This window comes from Protopterus annectens, chromosome 8.part0 (assembly GCF_019279795.1).
Source record: "Protopterus annectens isolate FY-2018-M chromosome 8.part0, PAN1.0, whole genome shotgun sequence".
NCBI lineage: Eukaryota > Metazoa > Chordata > Ceratodontiformes > Protopteridae > Protopterus > Protopterus annectens.
In genome coordinates this window covers 1,122,678,934-1,122,701,233 of record NC_056741.1, presented here as the reverse complement: position 1 = coordinate 1,122,701,233, position 22,300 = coordinate 1,122,678,934, and the positions used below count along the sequence as shown (strand labels likewise).

At 46.7% G+C, this 22,300-nt stretch overlaps 1 protein-coding gene across 1 annotated transcript in view; it reads right to left on the bottom strand.

Annotated features, from left to right (window-relative positions):
- TDRD10 (tudor domain containing 10) overlaps window positions 1-22,300 on the bottom strand; it is a 1,185,287-nt gene that overhangs the window by 1,080,832 nt on the left and 82,155 nt on the right. Inside the window, exon 3 of the mRNA XM_044079377.1 lies at window positions 5,552-5,607. Within this exon, the coding sequence (XP_043935312.1) occupies window positions 5,552-5,607 (56 nt within the window). The remainder of the gene's footprint in view (window positions 1-5,551; window positions 5,608-22,300) is intronic.

Genomic DNA, 22,300 nt, shown 5'->3' with positions numbered 1-22,300 from the left:
AGTTGGGAGCTCAATGGACTGATTTAAGTTAGGAGCAGACCTTAGGAAGAAAGGTAGGATTTGTTCTGAGGGACACCCTATCAGGGTGGAAGATCAAATATGGGGGCCTGAAAGATAGAGCTTGGAGTTCAGAGACCCTACGTGCAGATGTAATGGCTACCAGAAATATTGTTTTCCAAGACAGAAACTTCAAATCACAAGATGACGGGGGTTCGAAGGGGGTAAGCATCAATTGGGATAAGACGAGATTCAAATTCCAGGGAGAAACAGGGTGTCTGATAGGTGGTCTGAGATGATGGGTCCCTTTCAAAAAGGCTTTACATAGTCTGTGGGACATGATGTTAGATCCGTTAAAACCTACATGAAAGTTGGAAATGGCAGCCAATTGAACCCTTATGGTGGCAGCTGCTGTGCCATCATAGAACGAGGAGGACAAGAACTCTAATATGGCATGAATAGGCGCAACATATGGGTCTAAGTCGTGGTGAGAAGCCCAGTGAACAAATCATTTCCATTTGCTATTATATAGCTTCCTGGTTGACAGTTTATGAGAGGAAACTATAATATGTTGGACCGCAGGAGACCAATCTTAAGACCTGGCTAATATGGGAATTGCATCAGCCAAGCTGTCGGTTTTAGGGAGATGAGGGAGGGATGAAGAACTCCAGACAAAGAGTCAGAAGGTCTGGCACTGTGTCTAGAACCCATGGTTCTTCCACTTGATACTTCTGTAAAGGGGAACCAAATCTGACGAGGCCAAGATGGGGCTATCAGAATAACAGTCCCTCCCAGACTTTTGGCTTTCTGTATGAACTTGGGAATTAGAGGAATTCGCGGGAAGGCATACAGGAGGCCCGAGGGCCAATCGTGTACAAGCGCGACCCTCGGGTTGCTCACTGGTGGGAGATAAAGGGTAAAGTAGCTTCTGCATTTGGCATTCATCGGGGATGCAAACAGATCGCAGCAAGGCTGGCCCCACCTGTGGAAAATCTTGTCCGCAACCTGTTTGAGGGACCACTCGTGAGGCAACAGGATGGCCCCTGCTTAGTTTGTCCGCTATCACGTTGGATGACCCCGGAATGTGCATTGCTATCAGAAAGTACCTGGTGGATACAGCCCACTGCCAAATTCTTATGGCCTCTCGGCATAAGCGATACGATCTGGTTCCCCCTTGCTTGTTGATGTACCAGACTACTGACATGCTGTCCGTCTGAATTGCAAATGTCCCTGGAAGAAGACGGTCATGAAAGTGTTGCAACGCCAGGAACACCGCTCTCAGCTCCAGGACATTTATAAGCAAATGTGATTCCATGCTTGACCAAGTACCTTGGACAGTCTTTCCCTGAAGTAGCCCCCCCCCCCCACCACCACCCTATCAGGGAAGCATCCGTGGTCACTGTGGCTGTGGGAGAACAAGGGGACGTTCGACTACTACCTGCTCACTGTTCAGCCACCAATTGAGATCCTTCTTGCAAATATTTAACAGAATCCCGTGCAACATCGGCAGCTGTTGGTAAGACCATTGTGTGAAGAGTAACCACTGGAGTATCCGCACGTGCATGCATCCCAACGGGACTGCTATTAGCGTCGCTGCCATTGTGCCTAACAGCTTCAATATCCGGGATGCAGGAGCTTTGTTCTGGGACAACAGACTGGACAATTGACTTCTTGGGTATAAGATTCTTGTTTGAGGCAATCCGATCCTTGAATCGACAGTGTCTAGCTCTGCTCCTATAAAGGTAATACGCTGCGAGGGCGATAATGCAGATTTTTCAAAGTTTAAGGTTATGCCCAACTGGGAACGCAGGTTGATAGTGTATTCTCTTGCATGAATTAGTTGATGCCTGGTGGCGGCGGTGAGGAGCCAGTCGTCCAGATATGGAAACACCCGGAATCCTAAGCGTCTCAGGTGAGCCGTGACCACTGCCATACATTTGGTGAACACTCTGGGGGCTGTGGTGAGACCAAAGGGCAGGGCTCTGAATTGGTAATGACTGGCCCCCAGCTGGAAACGCAAGTGATCTCTGGATGATCTGGCCATTTTGATGTGGTAGTAAGCATCCTTGAGCTCTATAGAGCACATCCAATCGCCAGTTTCTAGAAACGGAAGTATCGATTGAAGCATGACCATCCGGAACTTTTCCTTCTTGACAAAGGTGTCGAGTTTGCTGAGGTCTAATATGGGCCTCCAGTCCCCTGTTTTCATTGGAACTAAAAAGAACCTAGAGTAAGTTCCTGATCCTATCTGGTCCGCCGGGACTGGCTGGATGACTCTTGTCTAGCAGGTTTTGAATCTCTATGGCTGCTAGTTCTCGCAGACTGGGTGGAACGTCTGGAATACTTGTACACATGGGAAGGAATTTTGTAAAGGGAATGTAGTAACCTCTGGAAATTATGCTTTTTACCCAAGAATCCGTTGTAATGTTTAGCTAGGCGTTTGGGTATAAAGCCAAGCGACCCCCGACCGCCTCCAGAGCAGGACAGCCGGGCTTCCTTTCAGGAACGCTGATAGGGCTTGCCAAAGAACTGCTCCCTGTCACCCTGATTTTGTGGACCCCCTCTGCCATTTGGGTGGAGTCTTCCATTTTTACCCCCTCCTCTGCCCTAGAGGGGGCATCAGCAGGTGTGTACTGGAAAGCTCCTTGGGGCTTTCGAAACCACATTTTTCCACTTCATTGCCCTTTGGGGTATGGTCTAGCTGGAGTGGAAAAATGGACTCCTACAGCAGAGTCTTTCCTTCTTGTTCACACCTAGTAAGAGTCTCCTTAACTTTAGGCCCGAACAAGGCGGAACCATTAAATGGGGTATTGACGAAGGAAGACTTGAAGGCTTCCGCAAAGGAGCAAAGGCGCATCCAGGACTGTCTCCGAAGAGCTATCGCTGAACCTGCAGCCCCACTCGATCCATCGCCGGCATAAGAAATGAGCCGCATGGATGAGTTGACTATAGAATTGAGGGTGTTGAGTTGTGCTGTCACTTTCTCAGAAACTGCATCAGCTGTGTTAACCTGTAGAGTATCTCCCAGCTCTTTAAGGAGATCTCGTTGAAGGTGGGTAAAGTGGGTTAGGTAGTTGAGCGATTTCATGGAAAATGCCGCAGAACTAAATATGCGTTTCCCATACCTGTCCATCGTCCTAGAATCCCTATTAGGAGGATGGACAGAAGAGGAGGTTTCAGACATCTCTTTCTTGGTGGCTGCCGACACCACCATGGCATCAACTGGGACTCCCTTGGTAAGAAAAGCCTTATCAGCAGGGAAAGTAATGAACTTGTTGGGCCTCCGAGGGACCGGTTCCACTGAATCAGGGGACTCTCTCGCGCTTCGAGCAACCAAATCCATTAGTCCGAAGGGAGGAGTAACCCAGGAGGTGGATGGTTGAGACCAAAAGGTCTTCAGGAGTACAGACTCATCCTAAGTAGGGGCAAGGGACTGCCAATCACCCCTCTGCCTTAAGATCTCCAGTATGTCTGCAAATGAGACATCTTCTGAGGGGGATCGTGGGGACCCTTCTGATTCCTCTAAGTCAGTGTCCGATGTCAGGGATTTCTGTGGGGAATCCAAGTGCCTCATCTTGCACAGTCTTTTCCTAGGTACTTCATTAGTGGGAGCGTCCAGTGAAGTCCCTGTATAGGAGGGGCCGCCCAATGGGGATACCGGAGGCTCTGGGTCTCGACGCTTGGTAGGGACCTGTGGGGAAGAGTGAGAACGTGGCCCTTTAGAGGGAGGGGAAGAAAGATCTGAAGAGGTAGTGGTCTTAGAAGACATGACCTTCCTCATGGCATCAAAGGCACCACAATGCCGGTCTGAGAAGTCTGCTGGCTCCGAAGAGGCCGGCAGCCCTCCCCGAGCAGAGACCCCACGCTCCAATCCAGAGGACCGAGCTGAACTCACCTGCGCCAATGCCCCGAGGGGAAGGGTCGGAACTGAAGTCTCAGTTTGACTTTCCACCCTGAAGCCAGCGAGGGAGTGTCGGGTCAGAGACTCCTCAGTCGGAACAAAGGAGATCAAGGTAGAGGAGCAGAGGGAGCTGGATCGCACCTCAGCTCAGAGGGCTCTACCAACATCTGTTCTCTCAGACCCGACTCAGAGAGTTCGACTGGCTTCGGAGGAGGAGTAGAGAGTAGGACTGTGATTTCAGGCTTTAAAGCAGAGTGGCTCAAAGTGGAAAGCAGTTTGGCCAGGGCTGGGTTCTCTAGCAATCTCTTAACCACGTGGTCCAGGTCCACATCAGACAACCTCGAAGAATGGGTCGAAGATGGCACCGATTAAAGAATCGGAGACAGAGGAGTCTCCAACACCGGATCCACAACTGGACTCAGAGATAAAGGTTCGGTACACGGTTCCAAAGGCTGTAGAGCCGATGATCGAACCATACTAGAGGAGCTCGGAGCCGAGAACTTGGGCTCAGAGGACCCCTTGAACGACTTCGACCCCTTCGAAGCCTTGGAAGAAAGGTCTGTCTTGTCCAGCGCAGCCTGAAAATCAGGTTTCAGGAGTCCTCTATCCACCAGCTTTCTGCGCCTTTCCAGAAGAACCCTGGCGCTAAAGGAGTGGCAGATAGAGCACACTTCCCGCAAATGAACAGATCCTAAACAGTACACACAGGTGGAGTGGTTGTCTGTCACAGACATTTTCTGGCCTCACTCACACCTTTTGAAGCCAGACTTTTGCTTCTCTGACATTTTAGTAAAAGAGAGAGGAAATATATATATATATGTTCAGATCCCTGAACTCAATACTAGGAGTATATTAAATACAAAAAATGTTATTTAAATATTTTTTAATATCAACTCTACAGAACTAGCTAATCTCTAAATGTTCTAACTAATTTTAAACTACCACTAATAAATTTAGCACACACAAAGGAGCTGACAGAGCCCTGTCACGCCCAAAAAACAAAGAAAGGCCTAGAAAAAAACAGCCATTAAGAAAAACACTCCAAAAATATACCAGTCTACACACTAACTCCAACTAAACTCCATTTTTTTTTAAAGAAAACAACACTAGCTAACAATACAAGAGAAAAATATATTTTTTTTAAATATAGAAAAATAACACAGGCCCGAACTTCCTCAGAGTCTTTAGATCCATTGCAGTGGCAAACTAGATCTGGGGTTTACAGTAGAGCATCATGGGATATATACTGTGTCTCAAGCTTCTCAGAGTTTGAGCTTGAAAAGCAGCTGACTCGAACCCACGTGTAAGAACAAAATGGCAAGATAGAACAACTTCACATCACTGGATAGTATAAAACTGGTAAAGATATACTGAACAAATACCAATATCATTGTGTTTCTGCTACCAAAAACTAGAAAATTATAACTTTCATCCATAAATTCACCTAAACTGTACCTATTTGACAGCTTCAGAATTGTTTTTCTTGAGCATATGGCAATCAGCTAAATATAAAACCTATGTTGTTGAGTTTGCATTTTAAATTTCAAAAACAGAAACTGATGTGGTAAAAAGTCACCCAGACTTCTGCTAAGCAGAAAATGCAGTCATCACTTTTTCAAAAAAAAAAAAAAACAATTTATTTAAACATTCTACCTCTTGATCAAGGAGTGTCTACTTACATCGCTTGGCTTTACAATGAGTACGTCTACCTGCAAAAAAAAAAATAAGATAGTCAAAAAAATAAATCAAAAAGAACACAACAAAGCTATCTTCAGCATATGATGAACATTACTATTCTGCAAATAGTACAGCATGTGACTGAGACAGCATGGATAACAAACCTGCATGACAGTGAATATGCAGAACTGTTCATTAGAAGTTATGTACTTACCATAACTTGGCATCTGTGTTGTCCATTTTCATTCTTCCTCACTGATGGATTACAGATCTGACCCTCTGATCCCATTTGGCTGCATTTTTTAGACTTGGATCCAAATCTTGAGCTCTTTCCTCTACCCATCGAGTATGCTGCCTTACTGCCCAATGAAAAATAGACAGGCTACACACAGAAAGTACTGAGACTCAAACCTGGAACATGCATTTCAAAATCTTCCAAAGAACCTTCTAGGAATAAAAAGGCAGGGAGATGGATGGGAGGGAAGACTAGGAAGAACGAAAATGGACAACACAGATGTCAAGTTATGGTATGTGCATAACTTCTAAATCTGATGTTATCCTTTGCATTCTTCCTCACTGATGGGTTGGAGTCCCCAGCTACGTTATTCGGGTTGGAGTCCCCAGCTACGTTATTCTTGGGAGGCCCTTAATGAAGGATATGCCAGAGCACTGTTGAGCCAAAGGAAGCCCTGCATCTGCAATGTCCAATTTGTAATGTGCAACAAAGGTACGAGTCTTTGACCAAGTGGCTGCAGCACAAATATCAATTGGAACTATGGAGGAAAAAGCAGATGAGGTTAGCCATAGATCTGGTGGAGGGGGCTCTAGGAGGTAAAGGCAATTCCAAACCTCAGAAAATAAATAAATAATCAACGAAATACAATTAATCCATTTGGCCAAAGTAATTTTGTTAACTGCTTGATCTAAGCGGTTAGGGGAAAAGGGTCAAACAGCTAATTAGATTTCCTGTACTGTTTTGTTCTGTGAAGATAAAAATGCAGTAGTCTATGAATATCAAAATGATGTAGCATATATTCACCTCTATTAGCAAAATTTGGGAAGAAAACTGGCAATTGTATTGACTGATGTTAGTCTCTGTGGAGACTTTAGGCCTAAAAGGATTAGTTCATAGAGATATCCAGTCTTAATGAAAAATGATAAGGAGGCCTATCTGATAAGGCCTGGAGTTCAGATATTATTTTTGCTGAAGTAATAGCTACCAAAGCCTCACAGCAAGACGTTCTCCCGTTCGATTCTCAGCTACAGTGTATTGTGTGTGGAGACATGCATGAATGGGCATACCTTCGTTGAAGGTTGTGCGTCAGGGCCGGCAACTCTGCACGTAAAAATCAACTGCCAATCATTAGCGGACCGGAGTTCCACTGTGGCAACCTCTAACCGGAAAAAGCCGAAAGAAACAACAATAGCTACCAAAAAGATAGTCTTCCAAGAAAGAAACTTCACATCACAATAGTTAGCTGTTTCAAAGGGTTTCTGATTCAACCCCTGGAGGACCTCCGCAAGGTCCCAATTGGGGGGGGGGGGCAGACAGCAAGGGATAGAGATTTGCTTCTAGCATAAAAATTGGATATTGCAACTAGACTAAGTTTAATAGAAAAACTAGCTCCTCCTTCAAAGAGTACTGAGGAAAAGCAGAATGGCTGAAGTAGGTGCTAAAAAGGGGTCAATGTTCTCATTAGAAGCAGATAGTGAGAATCTTTTCCATTTGCTTTTGTAGATCTTCTTTAGTGGAAGCCTTCTGGGAAGCCAAGATAATGTAATGGACAGGGGAAGTGAGCCTGGACCATCCCACTATCATCAGATTTGGAGAAACCATGCTGTCAGCTTGAGGGTGTGGAGACTGGGATGCTGGAATTCTGAAGGGTGAGACACGAGGGTCCTAATTAAGCTCCAGTATCCACGGAGGACACTAGAGGCAAGACCACAGGAAGGGAACCACATCTGATGAGGCCAGAAGGGGGCAATGAGTATAACTAACCTCAGCCTGCTTGTTTTCTGTAGGAACTTTGGGATGAAAGGAAGAGGAAGTTAAGTGTATAAGTGACTTACGGGCCAATCATGAGATCGAAGCATCCCTCGGCAACTCCCCCAGAGGGGGGAAATTAGAATGAAGGACTTGCTGCACTTATTGAGGGAAGAGGCAAAACGGCTGCAGCAAGGCTGGCCTCAATGGCTGAAAATCAAGTTTGCTACTGATTGACTGAAGGACCACTCGTGAGGAATCAGAATGGATCTGCCAAGTCTGTCTGCCACAGCGTTGGTTTCCCCAGGTATGTGCGCTGCAATTAGAAAGCGGTCTGAAGAAACCGCACATGCAAAAACTCTAATGGTCTCTCTGCACAACAGATAGGAACGAGTTCCACCTTGTTTGTTAATATTCCAGACTACTGACATATTGTCCGTATGGACTGCAATAGTCCCCAGAGGGAGAAAGTAGTGAAAGACTTGCAACAATTACCCTCATCTCAAGACACTGATATGCAGCTTGGTCTCTGAGGGGGACCACATGCCTTGGACCATCTTTCCCTTGTAATGCCCACCCTACCCCAATTGGGAAGCATCCATGGCCACTGTGCCTATTCGGGTGGGAGAGAAAATGCCCTGGCCAAACAACCGGTCTGATTGTATCTACAATGAATATGACATTTGCAAATGGGAGTGAGTTTGATGGGAACAGATGGAGGCTGGTGTATCACCAAGGTCCATTGAAGGATTTGCATAAAGAATCAAGCTAGAAAGACTACAATAATGGCAGCTGACATTTATCCAACAGCTTGTAATTAGAAGTTATGTACTCACCATAACGTTCCATCTGAGTAGGTGTATTCATTTGTCTGCAACCTGTGGGTTATGGATCAGATATCGGATCCGAACCGGCATGGTTTACCAGCTATGGATCCAAGCTCTCAGCTCCTCCCCTCACCCATAATGCCCTGCTCTCCCCTCATGACCTCAGATCGAGTTTGCCAACAGCAAGAACACCCTGAAAAGGGTAAAACATCATATGCAGGAAACTGAAAGGCTAGGGGGATAGGAGGGGATGTTGCAGACAAATGAATACACCTACTCAGATGGAACGTTATGGTGAGTACATAACTTCTAAATCTGAAGTAGGAGATTCATTTGTCTGCAACCTGTGGGACAGAGTCCCCAGCTACCTGAATCTTGGGCGGCCATCATGGAAGGATATTCCGGAGCACCGCGGAGCCAAAGGATGCTCTACCCCTAGATGTAAGATCCAACTTGTAGTGGGAAATAAAAGTATGAGATGAAGTCCACGTGGCTGCTGCACAAATATCATCTAGAGGAATCATAGCCTTAAAGGCTGCCGAGGTAGGGACTGACCGGGTTGAATGGGCATGAACACCCTCCGGTGCGAGCCTTCCCGAAGCTTGATAAGCCAATAAGATACATTGTGAAATCCAGCGAGATAATGTGACTTTAGAAATTGGTTTGCCCAAATTAAATTTAGCAAAGGAAATGAACAACTGGTCGGATTGCCTATGACCAGCCATCCTGTTTAGATAGAATCTAAGTTGCCTGTGAACATCTAAGGAATGAAGCTTGTATTCACCTTTGTTTTCGTTTTCATACTTCGGAAAGAAGACAGGGAGGTTAATGGATTGATTAATGTTTGCTTCAGAAGCTACCTTAGGAAGAAAGGACGGGTTGGTCCTGAGGTAAACACGGTCCGGATGAAAGACCAAGTAAAGAGGTTTAGCTGATAATGCTTGAAGCTCTGAGACTCTCTTGGCCGAAGTAATGGCTACTAAGAAGGCGGTCTTGAAAGATAAGAATTTCAGATCTACCGTAGCCGGTTCGAGGAGTGGTCAAGGCCTGGAGAACTAAGGAAAGGTCCCAAGGAGGAACCGCTTTCTTTACCGGGGGCCTGAGAAGAAAAGTACCTTTAAGGAAAATCTTACATAACTTGGCCGACATCAGAGGATTGGAGTCATGACCAATGTGATAATGAGAAATTGCCGCAAGTTGTACTTTGACCGTGGAACTGCTGGCACCATCATTAAAAAGAGTGGTTAAAAAATCAAGCACCAAAGGGAGAGGAACTGTGAAGGGGTTTAGGCCTTGCCGCTCCGCCCACAAAAAGAGAACCGTTTCCACTTGCTGCGGTAGACTTTCCTAGTGGATGGCTTATGAGCTGCCACCAGGATGGCCTTAACAGGGGACGAAATACCGGGAGTCCTGATCAAGAGTGGAACTGGAGCAGCCAAGTGGTCAGCTTCAGGTTGTCCAGGTTCGGAGGAGATAAGTGGGATGGATGAGATATCAGATCCGGAATGGGATCTAGAATCCAAGGAGGATTCACTGAGTGAGACCTTAGGAAGGGGAACCAGATCTGTTGAGGCCAAAATGGAGCAATGAGAATCATTCTGCACCCCAACCGAGAGGCTTTCTGAAGAACTTGGAGCATCAGAGGTAAGGGGGGATAAGCATAAAGAAGACCGGGTGGCCAAGCATGCACCAGAGTGTCTCTTGGGGAACCTCCGGGAGGAGGTATCGGAGCGAAAAAACTGTCGCACTTGGTGTTTGAGGGAGAGGCAAAAAGATCGCAACAAGGAGTTCCCCACCGTGCGAAGATGCGTTCTGCTACCTGAGTATTGAGAGACCACTCGTAAGGGGTGAGAATGGTGCGACTGAGTTTGTCCGCCAGGATGTTGGACCGACCCGGAATATGCGTTGCTATGAGAAAGCGGTTGGTGGAGATTGCCCATTCCCACACTCTCATGGCTTCTCGACAAAGAGGTAAGACCTGGTTCCTCCTTGCTTGTTGATATACCAGACAACCGACATGTTGTCCGATTGAATCGCAATTGTTCCCAAGGGAAGAAAGGCCTGAAGTGCTAGCAACGCTAAGAGCACTGCTCTCATCTCTAGAACGTTGATATGCAGTAAGGTCTCTGAATCGTTCCATGTGCCCTGGACCGTCCGGCCTGCAAAATGCCCCCCCCACCAGAGGCGGGAGGCGTCCGTGGTCACCGTGGCGAGAGGGGGAGAAGCACAAAACGGGCGGCCTCCGTGGAGATCTGGAGAGTGTAGCCACCACAGGAGGGACCGCTTGCAAGCCTTGCTGATTGCAATGGGATGATGCATTGGAACAGCAAGATACGACCACTGAACTAGGAGTGTCCATTGAAGGATGCGCATATTGAACCTGGCGAGAGGAAGAAGCGCTATTGCTGCCGCCATGGACCCTAGGGCCCTCAGGACCAACTCCGCCGGAACTGAGCTTGAGTGGAGAATGGCCCGCACCTGGAATTGCAGATTTTGAACTCTGTCCGCAGTGAGGAAGGCTTTTAATCTCCTTGTGTCTAACCTGGCACCTATAAAATCTATGAACTGCGTGGGTGCTAGGTTGGATTTTTTTGTGTTTATTGTGATGCCCAGACGGGGAGCAAGCTGGAGAAAGGAGTCTCGGCCAATAGTAGTAGATGCCTGGTGGGGGCGGTGAGAAGCCAGTAGACCAGGTAGGGAAAGACCTGTACCCCTGGAAGCCTCAGGTGGGCCGCTACCACTGCTAATACTTTGGTGAACACCCTGGGGCTGTGGTGAGACCAAAGGGAAGGACCCGAATTGGTAGTGACTGGCTCCCAGCCGAAGCGGAGAAACCTCCTGGAGCGCCTGTCCATTAGTATGTGGTAGTATGCATCCTTGAGGTCTATGGAGCACATCCAGTGATTTTCTCCCAGAAGGGGGAGAATAGACTGCAACGTGACCATTCGGAACTTCTCCTTGGAAACTGCCAGGTTCAAGAGTGAAAGGTCTAAAATTGGTCTTAGATCCCCGTCTTTTTGGCACTAAAAGAACCTGGAGTAGAACCCTGATCCGATCTGGTCTGGGGGGATGGGCTGGATGGCTCTTTTCTTTAGCAGATGGCCAATCTCTGCCAAAGCGGCCTCCCACTGACCAGGTGGAACGTCGGGGAGGGACTTCAATTTTGGCAAATGAAGAAAGGGTATACGGTATCCTCTGGATATGATCTGGAGGACCCAGCGGTCTGATGTTATGGACTCCCATGCCGCTAGGTGCTCGAACGTCCCCGACTGCCTCCAGAGTGGAGCAGCCGGGCAACCCCTCAGGGCTGCTGCGCGGGCCGTTCAGAGAAGGGTTCTCTGGACCCGAAGTTCCTGGGAGCCCCTCTGCCCCTAGGGCGGCGTCCTCCCTGTCGTCCTCTGCCACGGAAGGACTGGTTGTCCGGAGCAGACTGAGATTGCTGCGACTTCCGGAACCACATCTTCTTCTGTCCCTTTTGGTTCCTAGAATAGGGCCTCTGGGGAGCAGAGAAGCGGATTCCGACGGCAGACAGCATCTTCCCGTCCTTCTAGCATCTTCCCGTCCTTCTCGCTCTGGGTCAAAGTGTCGCGAACAGTTTTGCCAAAGAGGGCAGAACCATCAAAGGGGGCGTTCGCAAATGATGCCTTGAAGGGCTCTGAGAAATCGCAATGACGGAGCCAGGCCTGACGTCTAGTAACTAGGCCTGCCCCTGCTGCTCTAGCGGCACCTTCTGTAGCATGGGACAGTAGCCGCATAGAGGTATTGGTGACGGACCTGAGAGTGGCCATGCGGGTGGAGTGCAGCACTTTGTCCTTTTCCGACATGGACTCTGGGGGGGATGCAGCGTATTCTTTAATAAGATCGCGCTGCATCCTAATCACGTGTGCCAGATAGTTCAGCGCCCTCACTGAGAAGGTCGCTGAACTAAACATCCGCTTCCCCAAGCGGTCCATCATCCGAGACTCCTTGCTCGGGATGGACTGAGGGACTCTCCTGAGCAAGTTCCCTCTTGGTGGCCGCCATCAACATGGCATCTACCGGAGGCCCCTTACTCCAATGGGCACGGTCAGCCGGGGGACTGAATACGGTCGGGCCTTTTAGGGATTGGCTCCACGGTGTCCGGTTCCTTCCACGCCCTGGTGGTAATGAGGTCCACCAGGGGGTCGGCAGGAGGGGACACCCAAGAGGTAGACGGGCCCGCTTCAAATGCCTCCAAGAACACGGACTCGTCCGAGGAAGACTTGGGGGCAGACCACCCCCCCCTTATGCGGAGCATTTCCATGATGTCGCCCAATGAGACATCCTCGGGGGGTGACCGTGGGGAGCCTTCCCCTTCCTCCAAATCCGTGTCTTCTGTGAGAGACTCGGGGGAGTCAATGTGCCTCCTTTTGCACGTATGTTTGCGGGGAACATCCTCCGGGGGGCTGTCAGAGGACTCCTCGCAAACAGTAACCTGTTCCAGGGGAACAGCTTGGGGCAAAGGAGCGGGCTGTCCCAAGGGCCGGATGGTGGAAGCCTGACCCAGTGCAGAGGGACCGCGGGACGGAGCCGAAGCAAGTGCCGGGGGTCTGGAGACCTTCAACAGGGCCCTCTCCACTACATCAAAAGCCGAAGAGGAGCCGACTTTGACCAAAGGATCCGACAATCGGCTCCCCCTCGGATCCGAGGAGTGGATCGGAGCCGGCGCAGCCGGATCCGGCGGGCAGTGCGCTCCGACACAGACGGGCGCCGAAGGAGCACTGATCCCCGGATCCGGCTCGGATCCAGGCTCCTAGAGTTCGGATCCGAAGCACTCGAGGGCAGGGTCGGATCCGGTACCAGTACTATCGGCCGACCCACCCCGCTCGGCTGCTCTGCTCCAACTGCTCCGAACCCGGGTAGCGGGTCGGAGAAGGAGCAATTGGCTTGAAAAAAGGGTCGAGCTCCCCCCCGGGGGGGGGGGGGGAGGCAAGAGCACTCCCATCTGCATCTGGGCCTGGATGAACCTTATCATCTGGTCCAGATCAGCGTCTGACAGGCTATAAGTTGATCTCGACGAGGCTACCGAGGTAGGCCTTGAGTGCCTCCTCGATAGCCTCGACGGAGATCGGGTCTCCTCCTCCTCAGGTCCCGGTGAAAAACACACCGGAGACCGGAGCCGAGGAGGGGGAGAGCCAGCAGACAAGGAGGCCGGAGGAGAAGCCCGCTTGGCTGGCGGGGCCGAAACAGAGGTCTCGGCCCGCCGCTTATGGTGCTTCTCCCTCCGGTCCTTCTTTCTAGCTTCCCTCTCCTCCGAACCACTACAGGGAGGTTGTCCCAGGAGGAGGAGGGGGAGCCGGAGAGGAGACAACCGTAGGAACGGTTACCCCCGAAGGAGCGGAGGCCGGAGCCGAGTCCGGTGGCAAAAGACCCGCCAAGACAAGCTTGGACCTCCGCTCCTTCAATGCCCTGGGGTTGAACCCTGCACAAATGGAACATCCAGAAGTGAGGTGTTCAACCCCAAGGCATCTAACACACAGAGTGTGGCCATCAGCGGGAAATCTTACGGCCCCACGGAGCACTTGGAGAACACAGCTTTGGGTTGTTCAGACATCCCAAAACCAAAAAAGTTACTTAAACTAAAATAAAGCAAAGTAACTAAACCACACACAGGCCCCAAACACACACTACGCTACCAGCGAGGGGAGGGATAAGAAAATTAAATTTTTAAACACTAAAAGTATAATTAAGTAATAGGCAAACCTAAACTTCCACACAACTTTCAAACAAAAAATCAAAATTTAGCACTTTAAATACTGAAAAACTGCACTTAGCTGAAGAGCTTAGGAACACAAATCTGGTCACCAGCGCGGCAAACGAGATCTGAGGTCATGAGGGGAGAGCAGGGCATTATGGGTGAGGGGAGGAGCTGAGAGCTTGGATCCATAGCTGGTAAACCATGCCAGTTCGGATCCGATATCGGATCCATAACCCACAGGTTGCAGACAAATGAATCTCCTACTTCAGATCACTAGTTTTGTTGGACGGGACACACAAGGCACTAAGTCCCATACCCGATTTCTTAGACATGTAATGCGGCAAAGAGATAATGACGCAACCCGATTTGTAGTATCCAACAGAGTTCCTATGACTCTAGACTTTGTATAGGAGTCTGGCTCAATTTGGCCAGATTTACTGTGATGCCTAGGGAGTTGAAGATCTGAAAAAAGTAATTCCTGGCTTGTAAAAGTTGATGCCTTGTTGGGGTGGTGAGGAGGAAATAGTCTAGCTAGGGAAACACCTGGAATCCTTTGAGCCTCACGTGAGCTGCCACATTTATTACACATTTGAACACCTGGGGGGCTGTAGTGAGCCCAAAGGGTAGCGACCAGAATTGGTAGTGATAGTCTCCCAGCCAAAAGCACAGATGCCTCCTGCAGCACCTATTTTTATGTGATAGTACACATCTTGGAGGTCTACAGAGCACATCCAACCATCCTTGCACAGAAGAGGCTGGATGGTCTGAACCACAAGAATTGGGAACAGACTTATTTACATACTGATTCAGACTGCTTAGATCCAGAATCGGTCTTAGGTTCCCTGTTTTGACTGGCACAAAAAAGAAGCGAGAGTAAGTTCTGAATCCTATTTGTTCCTTTGGGACCTCCTGGATGGCTTTTGCAGCAGCTTTTAGACTTATTTGAGCTGCATACTCCTCCTGACTGGGTGGAACATCAGGGAGTTTCCTCCTGGATTCCAGAGGTAGAAGAGAAAAGGGAATGTAATAACCTCTAGATATTATGCTTAGCACTCTAGCGTGGTTTGCAAAAAAAAAAAAATTTGTCCAAGCTTCTAGGTGCAGGGAAAGATGACCCCCGACTACCTCCAGAGATGGACAGCCAGGCAGCACTTCAAGAGCACTGATAGGACCGGTCAGAAAAAGTCTCTGAAGCCCAAGTTTTGCAGGTGTCCTCTGCCTCTTGGGTGATGTCTGCCACTACAACAACCTCCTCTGCTTCTGGAGAAGCATCCCCACAGGGGTCTTGAAAACACCCTTGAAATTTCCAGAACCATTTCCTTTTCCCCCTCATATGTTTCTAGAAAAGTTCCACTGCAGGGGGTAGAAACCTCGATTCCCAGGGCAAACAGGATATTCCTGTGGGTGAGTGTGTCGTTGACTGATGTTCCGAAAAAAAGGAGTCAAAGGGAGCATTAACCAAGGCTGCCTTAAAGGGTTCCACAAAGTCGCACAACCTCATCCAGGCATGTCTCCTTACAGCTAGGCCTGAACTAGTTGCTTGCAAGGTACCCTCCGCTGTATGACAGATCAACCTTCCCAAGGAATTAGCAATGGACAATAGAGTAGCCGGTTGTAGACACCCCTTTTTGAGGTCCTCCACCAACATGGTCTCAGAAAGAGTTTGAAAGGTCCTTGATCAAGTCTCTCTGCAAACAGGTAAAGTGTGCCAAATAATTAAGTGGCCTCAGCTCAAAACATGGCTGAGGCATACATGTGCTTTCTGAATCTGTCCATCATTCTGGACTACCTGTCTGGTGGATGGACAGAGAAGCTCTGCTAGTTGCCTTTTTATGGCTGCCGCCACAACAATGACATCAAGTGGGATACCCTTGTTCCAAAGTGTTCTGTCTGCTGGTGGAAACTTATCTGGATGCTTGGGAATAAGGTAGACCAGCTTCCAGTCCCTTCCAGGCCCGGTGGGAAACTAGGTAAATAAGTTCATCTGCCAAGACATACATGGGACTGCCCCAAAAGCCTCCAAGAATACAGACTCTTCAGAAGGAGGAGGTTGGGCAGACCAGACACCTTTCTGTCTAAGGATTTCCAGGGCATCTCCAAAAGATTCATCATCAGGTGGCAATCGAGGGGGATCCTTCTCCCTCAAAGTCAGTGCTTCGGTGAGGGACTCCAATGGGGTGTCTATGCGCCCCCTTTTGCAAGTACTCTTCCAAGGAACGTCTTTTGTGGGTTGGTCAGGAGAGGTGTTGGAAAAAAGGGAGAATCCTTGTGGGGGATCCATGTGAAGGCTTCCTTTAGCTGGCTGACCCTGATGGACAGAGATGATGGACTCAGAGCTCGGATCCTATGTGGGGCAGGGGATAGGATCCAAGACTAGAGAAGGCAGTTCTCTATGCAATGAGAAAACCCTTTCATCTACCTGAAAGGCTGACTGACTTGGGGATACCCCCCCCCCCTCCTCAGAGCCAAAAGCAGCCAACGAGGGAAAGGCCAGTGCCAACCTGAGATCTCAGCCTTCCAGAGAGAATCAGACCTAAGCTGTCCAGAGCTGAGGCACTGAGGGGAAGGATATGACAATGGAGTCGAACCAATTCTCCCAGACCAGGCACTGACTTCTCAGATCCAAGACCCACTCTGATCCAATACAATCAGAGCAGGGCTAGTCAGGGATGGCAGAGTCAAGGAAGGGAGCTTCCTCAGAACAGACATGGCACCTCTCGAAGATCCAGGAGCCTTGGACTCAAACCACAAGTTGGATCAGAGAAGGAGATAAAGATTTGTTGAGCAGGTTCTCTCACGGACCTGATAGGGGATGGAGCCAAGACCCTTATCTGGATTTGAGCCCTAAGGAATCTCTGCATCATTATGTCCATGTCTGCCTCTGCCAAGCTCCTAGACGACTGGACAAAGCTACAGACAGTGGTCTGGACGATTTCCTTGGAGTATGGAACAACTGGGCCTGTAGAGCCAGAGACACAGGGTCCAAGATAAGCTCCTGGGATTGGCTTCTAACCGTCAAATCCAATGGCTTGGGATCAGAGTCTGAAGTGGATGGCAAGGGTAAATAGGAGATAGTGACACTCCTGTTGGGTCCAACAAGACCTGTGGACCCAAGGAAGGTTTAGCAGTCTTTGGATCCAAAGGGGCCAGATCAGAGGCTTTAAGTTTTTCTAGCAGCTCCAAGGAATCCCTCAGCACTCTTTCACTTCTTAGGATCAGAGGAGCCATGGTGAATTTTGAAGGAGGTCTGAGAAGGAGAAGATGCTGGCAATAAGCCTTTTAAGATTAACTTATCCCTACAGTCAGAAAGGGCCTTAGGATTGAAAGAGGAGCATACATCGCAATCCAACTTAAGATCCTTCGGCCCTAGGCAACAGACACACTTCTTGTGGGCATCAGAGTTTGGGATCTTGTGCCCATAAGAAGTGCATTTCTTAAAGCCAGGTTTATCAAACATATTGAAAGCAAGGCCATACCAGAAAGAAAATAAAATCACCTTACAGCAGTAACAAACTAGAACAAGTGGTACCAAAACTCACTGAGCTTAACCCACTAAACTAACACTACAAATATTTGAACTCCCTAAAAAAAAAAAAAAAAAAAAAGTTTAAATCTGTATATAGCTAGAAAGTACCAAACAGGCATGAGAAACAAAAGAGGGGGGAAGGGGAGAGAGAGAGAGAGAGAGAGAGAGAGACAGCAATCACCAACAAAACCCCAACTCCAGCGAAAGCTCGCCAGACAAGGAGGGAGGAGAAATAAACAAACACTGTAAGCTAAATAACCCCACAAAGTTAACTTTCCACAATAAAAATAGAAAAATTGCTTCATCTCACACTAGAGATTCTGGTGATCCAACTTGATCCGAGGAGTAGGGAGGGAGGGGTTCAAAATTCGGATAAAAGTCTAAGAAATGCAACCGAATCAGATCAGAGGGTCGCATCCATACCCCATCAGTGAGGAAGAATGAAAAGCACATAAGATATTTTTCTTCATGCAGGATCTAGCAATCAAGTACAGCACTTAAGCGAATACAAGCACATTTGCTAAAATTATCAAAATACCACAAATCTAACCACCTATGATCTCAAAGAAACTATCAAATAGTGGTGTGTAATTTCTCAATCCATCTTAATGGAGAGCAACCCTGAACAGAGACCAGTACATTCACTCCTGCTTGGTGCAGGTATATGAAACCATAGATTCAGCTGTTTAAAAGTACTTGTGAAAACCAGCACTGTTAGGACTGCATTCAGAAACAAGCATGCGAGTTTGGCAAAGAACACGATGAAGTCTGTCTAATCTATCACACTCCAGTGGGGCTGAACACCCTAGTGGTTTTAGCTGTCCCTAATACTACCAAAATATATCGCACTTTCAACCCTTCGCTGCATTTATCCCCATAAAGAATATGGAAAACATACTTCGTGCCAAGTACTTATCCTCGCACTTTTATAGCCAAAAAGCAATTGCAAAGTCACATGAGCACATAAAAACAGGCTGTAGATAACACCCAATCACCAAATGCCCATGCTAAAAGGATTAAAAATATTTACGTATGCAGGATTACAGCTGCCAATTACAGCAAACATTAAGACATTTGCACTTAAATAAACATTTCAGTTAGCATCTTCATACTATTTTCCACACAGGCAAAACACGACTTTTACTACCAATACTAATCTCAGAAACTAAAACTGAGTTCAGCAACATTTTCAAATTTGCTACTGAGATGGCAATGCAATGTATCACATACAGGCCATTTCCTGCAAAGTACACAGCATATTAAGTTGGGAAAGCAGTTCTACGGAGCACTCTGCAATAAAAACTCAAGCCCAAAACAATTTAAAGCTGAGATTTACATATTTTATGAGTTAATTGTTCCAAAAGTTGAACTTAGTTTCTGGTGCTTTCAGTGAACCTTTTCATAATGTCTTTAAAATATATGTGTGCGTGTACAAGTAGACACCATAATGGTCCGACTACCAGGGTGCCAGATTAAGGGCAGCACACCAGCTGAGACCTACTAAACCTGCAATTCATTCACCAATAAAACATTTAGTCCCAGGCCCAATTGTGATGACAAATATGCTTTACATACCCAATGTCACCTCTCTGTCTTTTACCACATCACATATAGTATTTACTCTAAGATGCATAAAGGTATGCTCGACTGGTACCCTGTATGTAGATATTGGTGAAAATTATGAAACCAAGTAAAAATATTTAACACTTGTTCAAAGCCTTCCAAGTCTAACTTGATATCTGTTAAGACAAGACTTTCTTCTGGAGTGCTGCTGGGATCTGTTCTCCATCACTCATCTTATGTTATACTTCACCAGGCTAAGGGATGTCCAATGCACCAATAAACAAACTGATTCTAATAAAAATCAGGTAAATATGTTGAGCAGGTATAGAAGCATTACAGAGTTGATTAATGAAGCTGTAGCACTGAATGAAAGACAATAACCAAAATAATGACAAACCTCAGTCCACGATTTCTGGCTGTAAAGGCTTCTCAGATTTGTCCCTTTGACCATTCTTGATCAAATAAACTGCGAAACTGCTCAAGTGTCTAATCGTAAAGTCTTACAGCTGGGTCCTTCTCTATCCTTTAACAATCCTACTGAACTACTTAATAGGTAGTACCTGCTTAGTGAAGTCCACCCATCACCTTGTAGAGCATGTAAATATCCTGACAAAACTTTAGCAATCAGTGACCAATGGCAGGGTGTTACAGACTACATTCAGTGCCTGTCGGCCTAGAGCGACATGTTTAACCATTCAAAGTGCTTTGTCTCGGATGGGCTTAATTTTTCTCATCAGGGAGTACAAGTGCTGAACATGTCAATTTCGGTCCCCAAAGTGGCCTTCAAATTCCTCACAGAAAAAAATACAAAGACAAAAATATCAGAGAAGGTGACTTTTCCAATGTTAGAAACCTTAATAAAATAGGCTGTTTAGAAGCTTCTCTTGGTCCTCTTGCTGAACCATACCTTAAGGATCCAAAATGTGCAATACAAATTCCATTTAAAAGCCAGAGAAAACACAACTCAGGACTAGAAATAAGTTACACAATAATAACCGTGGAAAACATAGGAATCACCACACACAAAAAAACAGCACTGCTTCTTCAAAAAAAAAACCTGAATGTAGAAAAAGTTGTTGATTTCAGCCCAAATAAATCCAAATAAACAACCACAGAAGTGAACAAACAGGTTTTGGAGGAAGCCTCGCCTTCTTTAGTGTAATATAGTGCCTTAACTTTAAAGTGCACTATTCCCTGCATAAGGACATCAACAAAAGCAAAAAAAGGTAAAAATGAACGAGATCAAAAGCATTCACAGGTATTCACTTTAGTCCATTCATTAAGAACGCTCCATCTCCAGTTGTGTATCGAAATGGAGTCCAATTGATGTTAAAGCATTTTCATATCCCCCAATAAGTAGCTTTGTAGTTTTACCTGCAATTTTGATTTCAGGGGGACCAATATCCTATTTTTAATATTTCATAGATTTGACTGGTAAGAAGCAAGGCTGCTCTTTGAAAGACAGGAAGCCAGCTAAAGCACTCAGTCAGTGGAGAGTACGTGTGACTGCCAAAAAAAGCAAATCTACAGATTTTTCTTACTGATGTCTGAAATGTGTATGGATTAGTATTAACAGCGCAGCGGTCATAAATGGAGAGAATGTTCTATTTTGGGCAGAACATAATTTCCAACTATAAACTACATGGGCTGTGGTGGTAAGTAGGTGTGAGATTTAGCAACAGTTTCACTTGGGAAAGAGTTTTGTTAATATCGCCAGTATGGCTAGTTAGAGGTGGATCTACAGATAGCTCCAGGTATTTTTTCAGTCACAAATAGACGGTTTCATGAGGTGTCACTTACTGCAAGAGATGCATTTTGAGCGTTTGATGAGCTCCAAAGACCATAATAAAAGCTGCAATCTGCAATCGTTATTCATTTCTTTTCCTTTTATCCACTACTATTGGATCCCCAACAGGCATCAGTCTCACAATCAGTACTGTTACTCTGCTTTTGGCTTTGAGGGCAGATATTCAGCAGAATATCAAGTCTTTTCTTTGTCACATTTACATGTTCACTTTTGCCCAAATTCATTTTCTGTAACACTGTTTTCACCCTACACTTAATACTCTATCTAGATCTGCAAGGTTACTTTATTCTATGTTAATAATGACAGAGCAGCCTTTCTAGCTGGAGGGCTTATGCTTGAAGGTATTTCCTGGGAGGTGGCTGTAGTGACTTGATGGTAAAGTTGGAAATGAAGCGGTTAGCCAGCAGATTCGCTACATCGCCCAGCTCAGTGAATGTGGCACCATTAACCACCACTTCAGCACACTGCTGTGTACTGCCTTTTAGGTTTCTGAAGACAGCCTTATGGTTGTCTTTTTCATGGGAAGCTATATTGACCTCAAAATTGGATTTATTGGAGTTAATTAGCCCTCTTAACTGCCTGCTTATTTTGATGACAGTTCTTATCTTTATGGGGAATTACACTTCCTGATTTTAGACAGGATTTTTTTTCTTTTGTTGTATAAACTATATAATCCAGGATGCCACTGGGGTGGTTTGTTTTTGCAGTTAGTTTTGGGCTTACTTCTGATAGGTAGTGCATCCTCTATGCAGCCAAAGACATGGTTGTACAGAGTTTCTGTGAGCAATTCTGCATAGGCTGCTGTGTTTTCTGGATGTGGAGGGAAGATGAATTCTGGCAAACTATCACTTAATAAAAGGTAGTTTGCATTGTAATAGTTTATATGGTCAGACTTTACCTGTGAGGATGCAACACTGATGGAGGGGAGAGGTACAAGACCATCCTTAGCAAAGCAACATGGTTTGTTAACCATGTCTTCCCAATGCTGAAAAATATTGGATCCTCTCCCTTTAGAATGACACCAGAAACTCAGCCAATTGTTAAAAATCAATTGTCTTTTGTTGGTATTGTGGCATCATTCTTGGTGAAGTTAGCATGCTGCTTAATGCTAGGCTCATATCCACATACCAGCCTGAGACACAGTCAAGGAGATCTGTAATGTCTTTCTTCATATGATGTCTCAGGTCATTTACACACACATGGACTATGATGGAATCATACTGGTATCTGTGGTGCAGTAACCTGGCTGCATGCGTAACTTGTCAGATCTTGGCCTTGGACAGAAAATTAACAGTTAGCTTC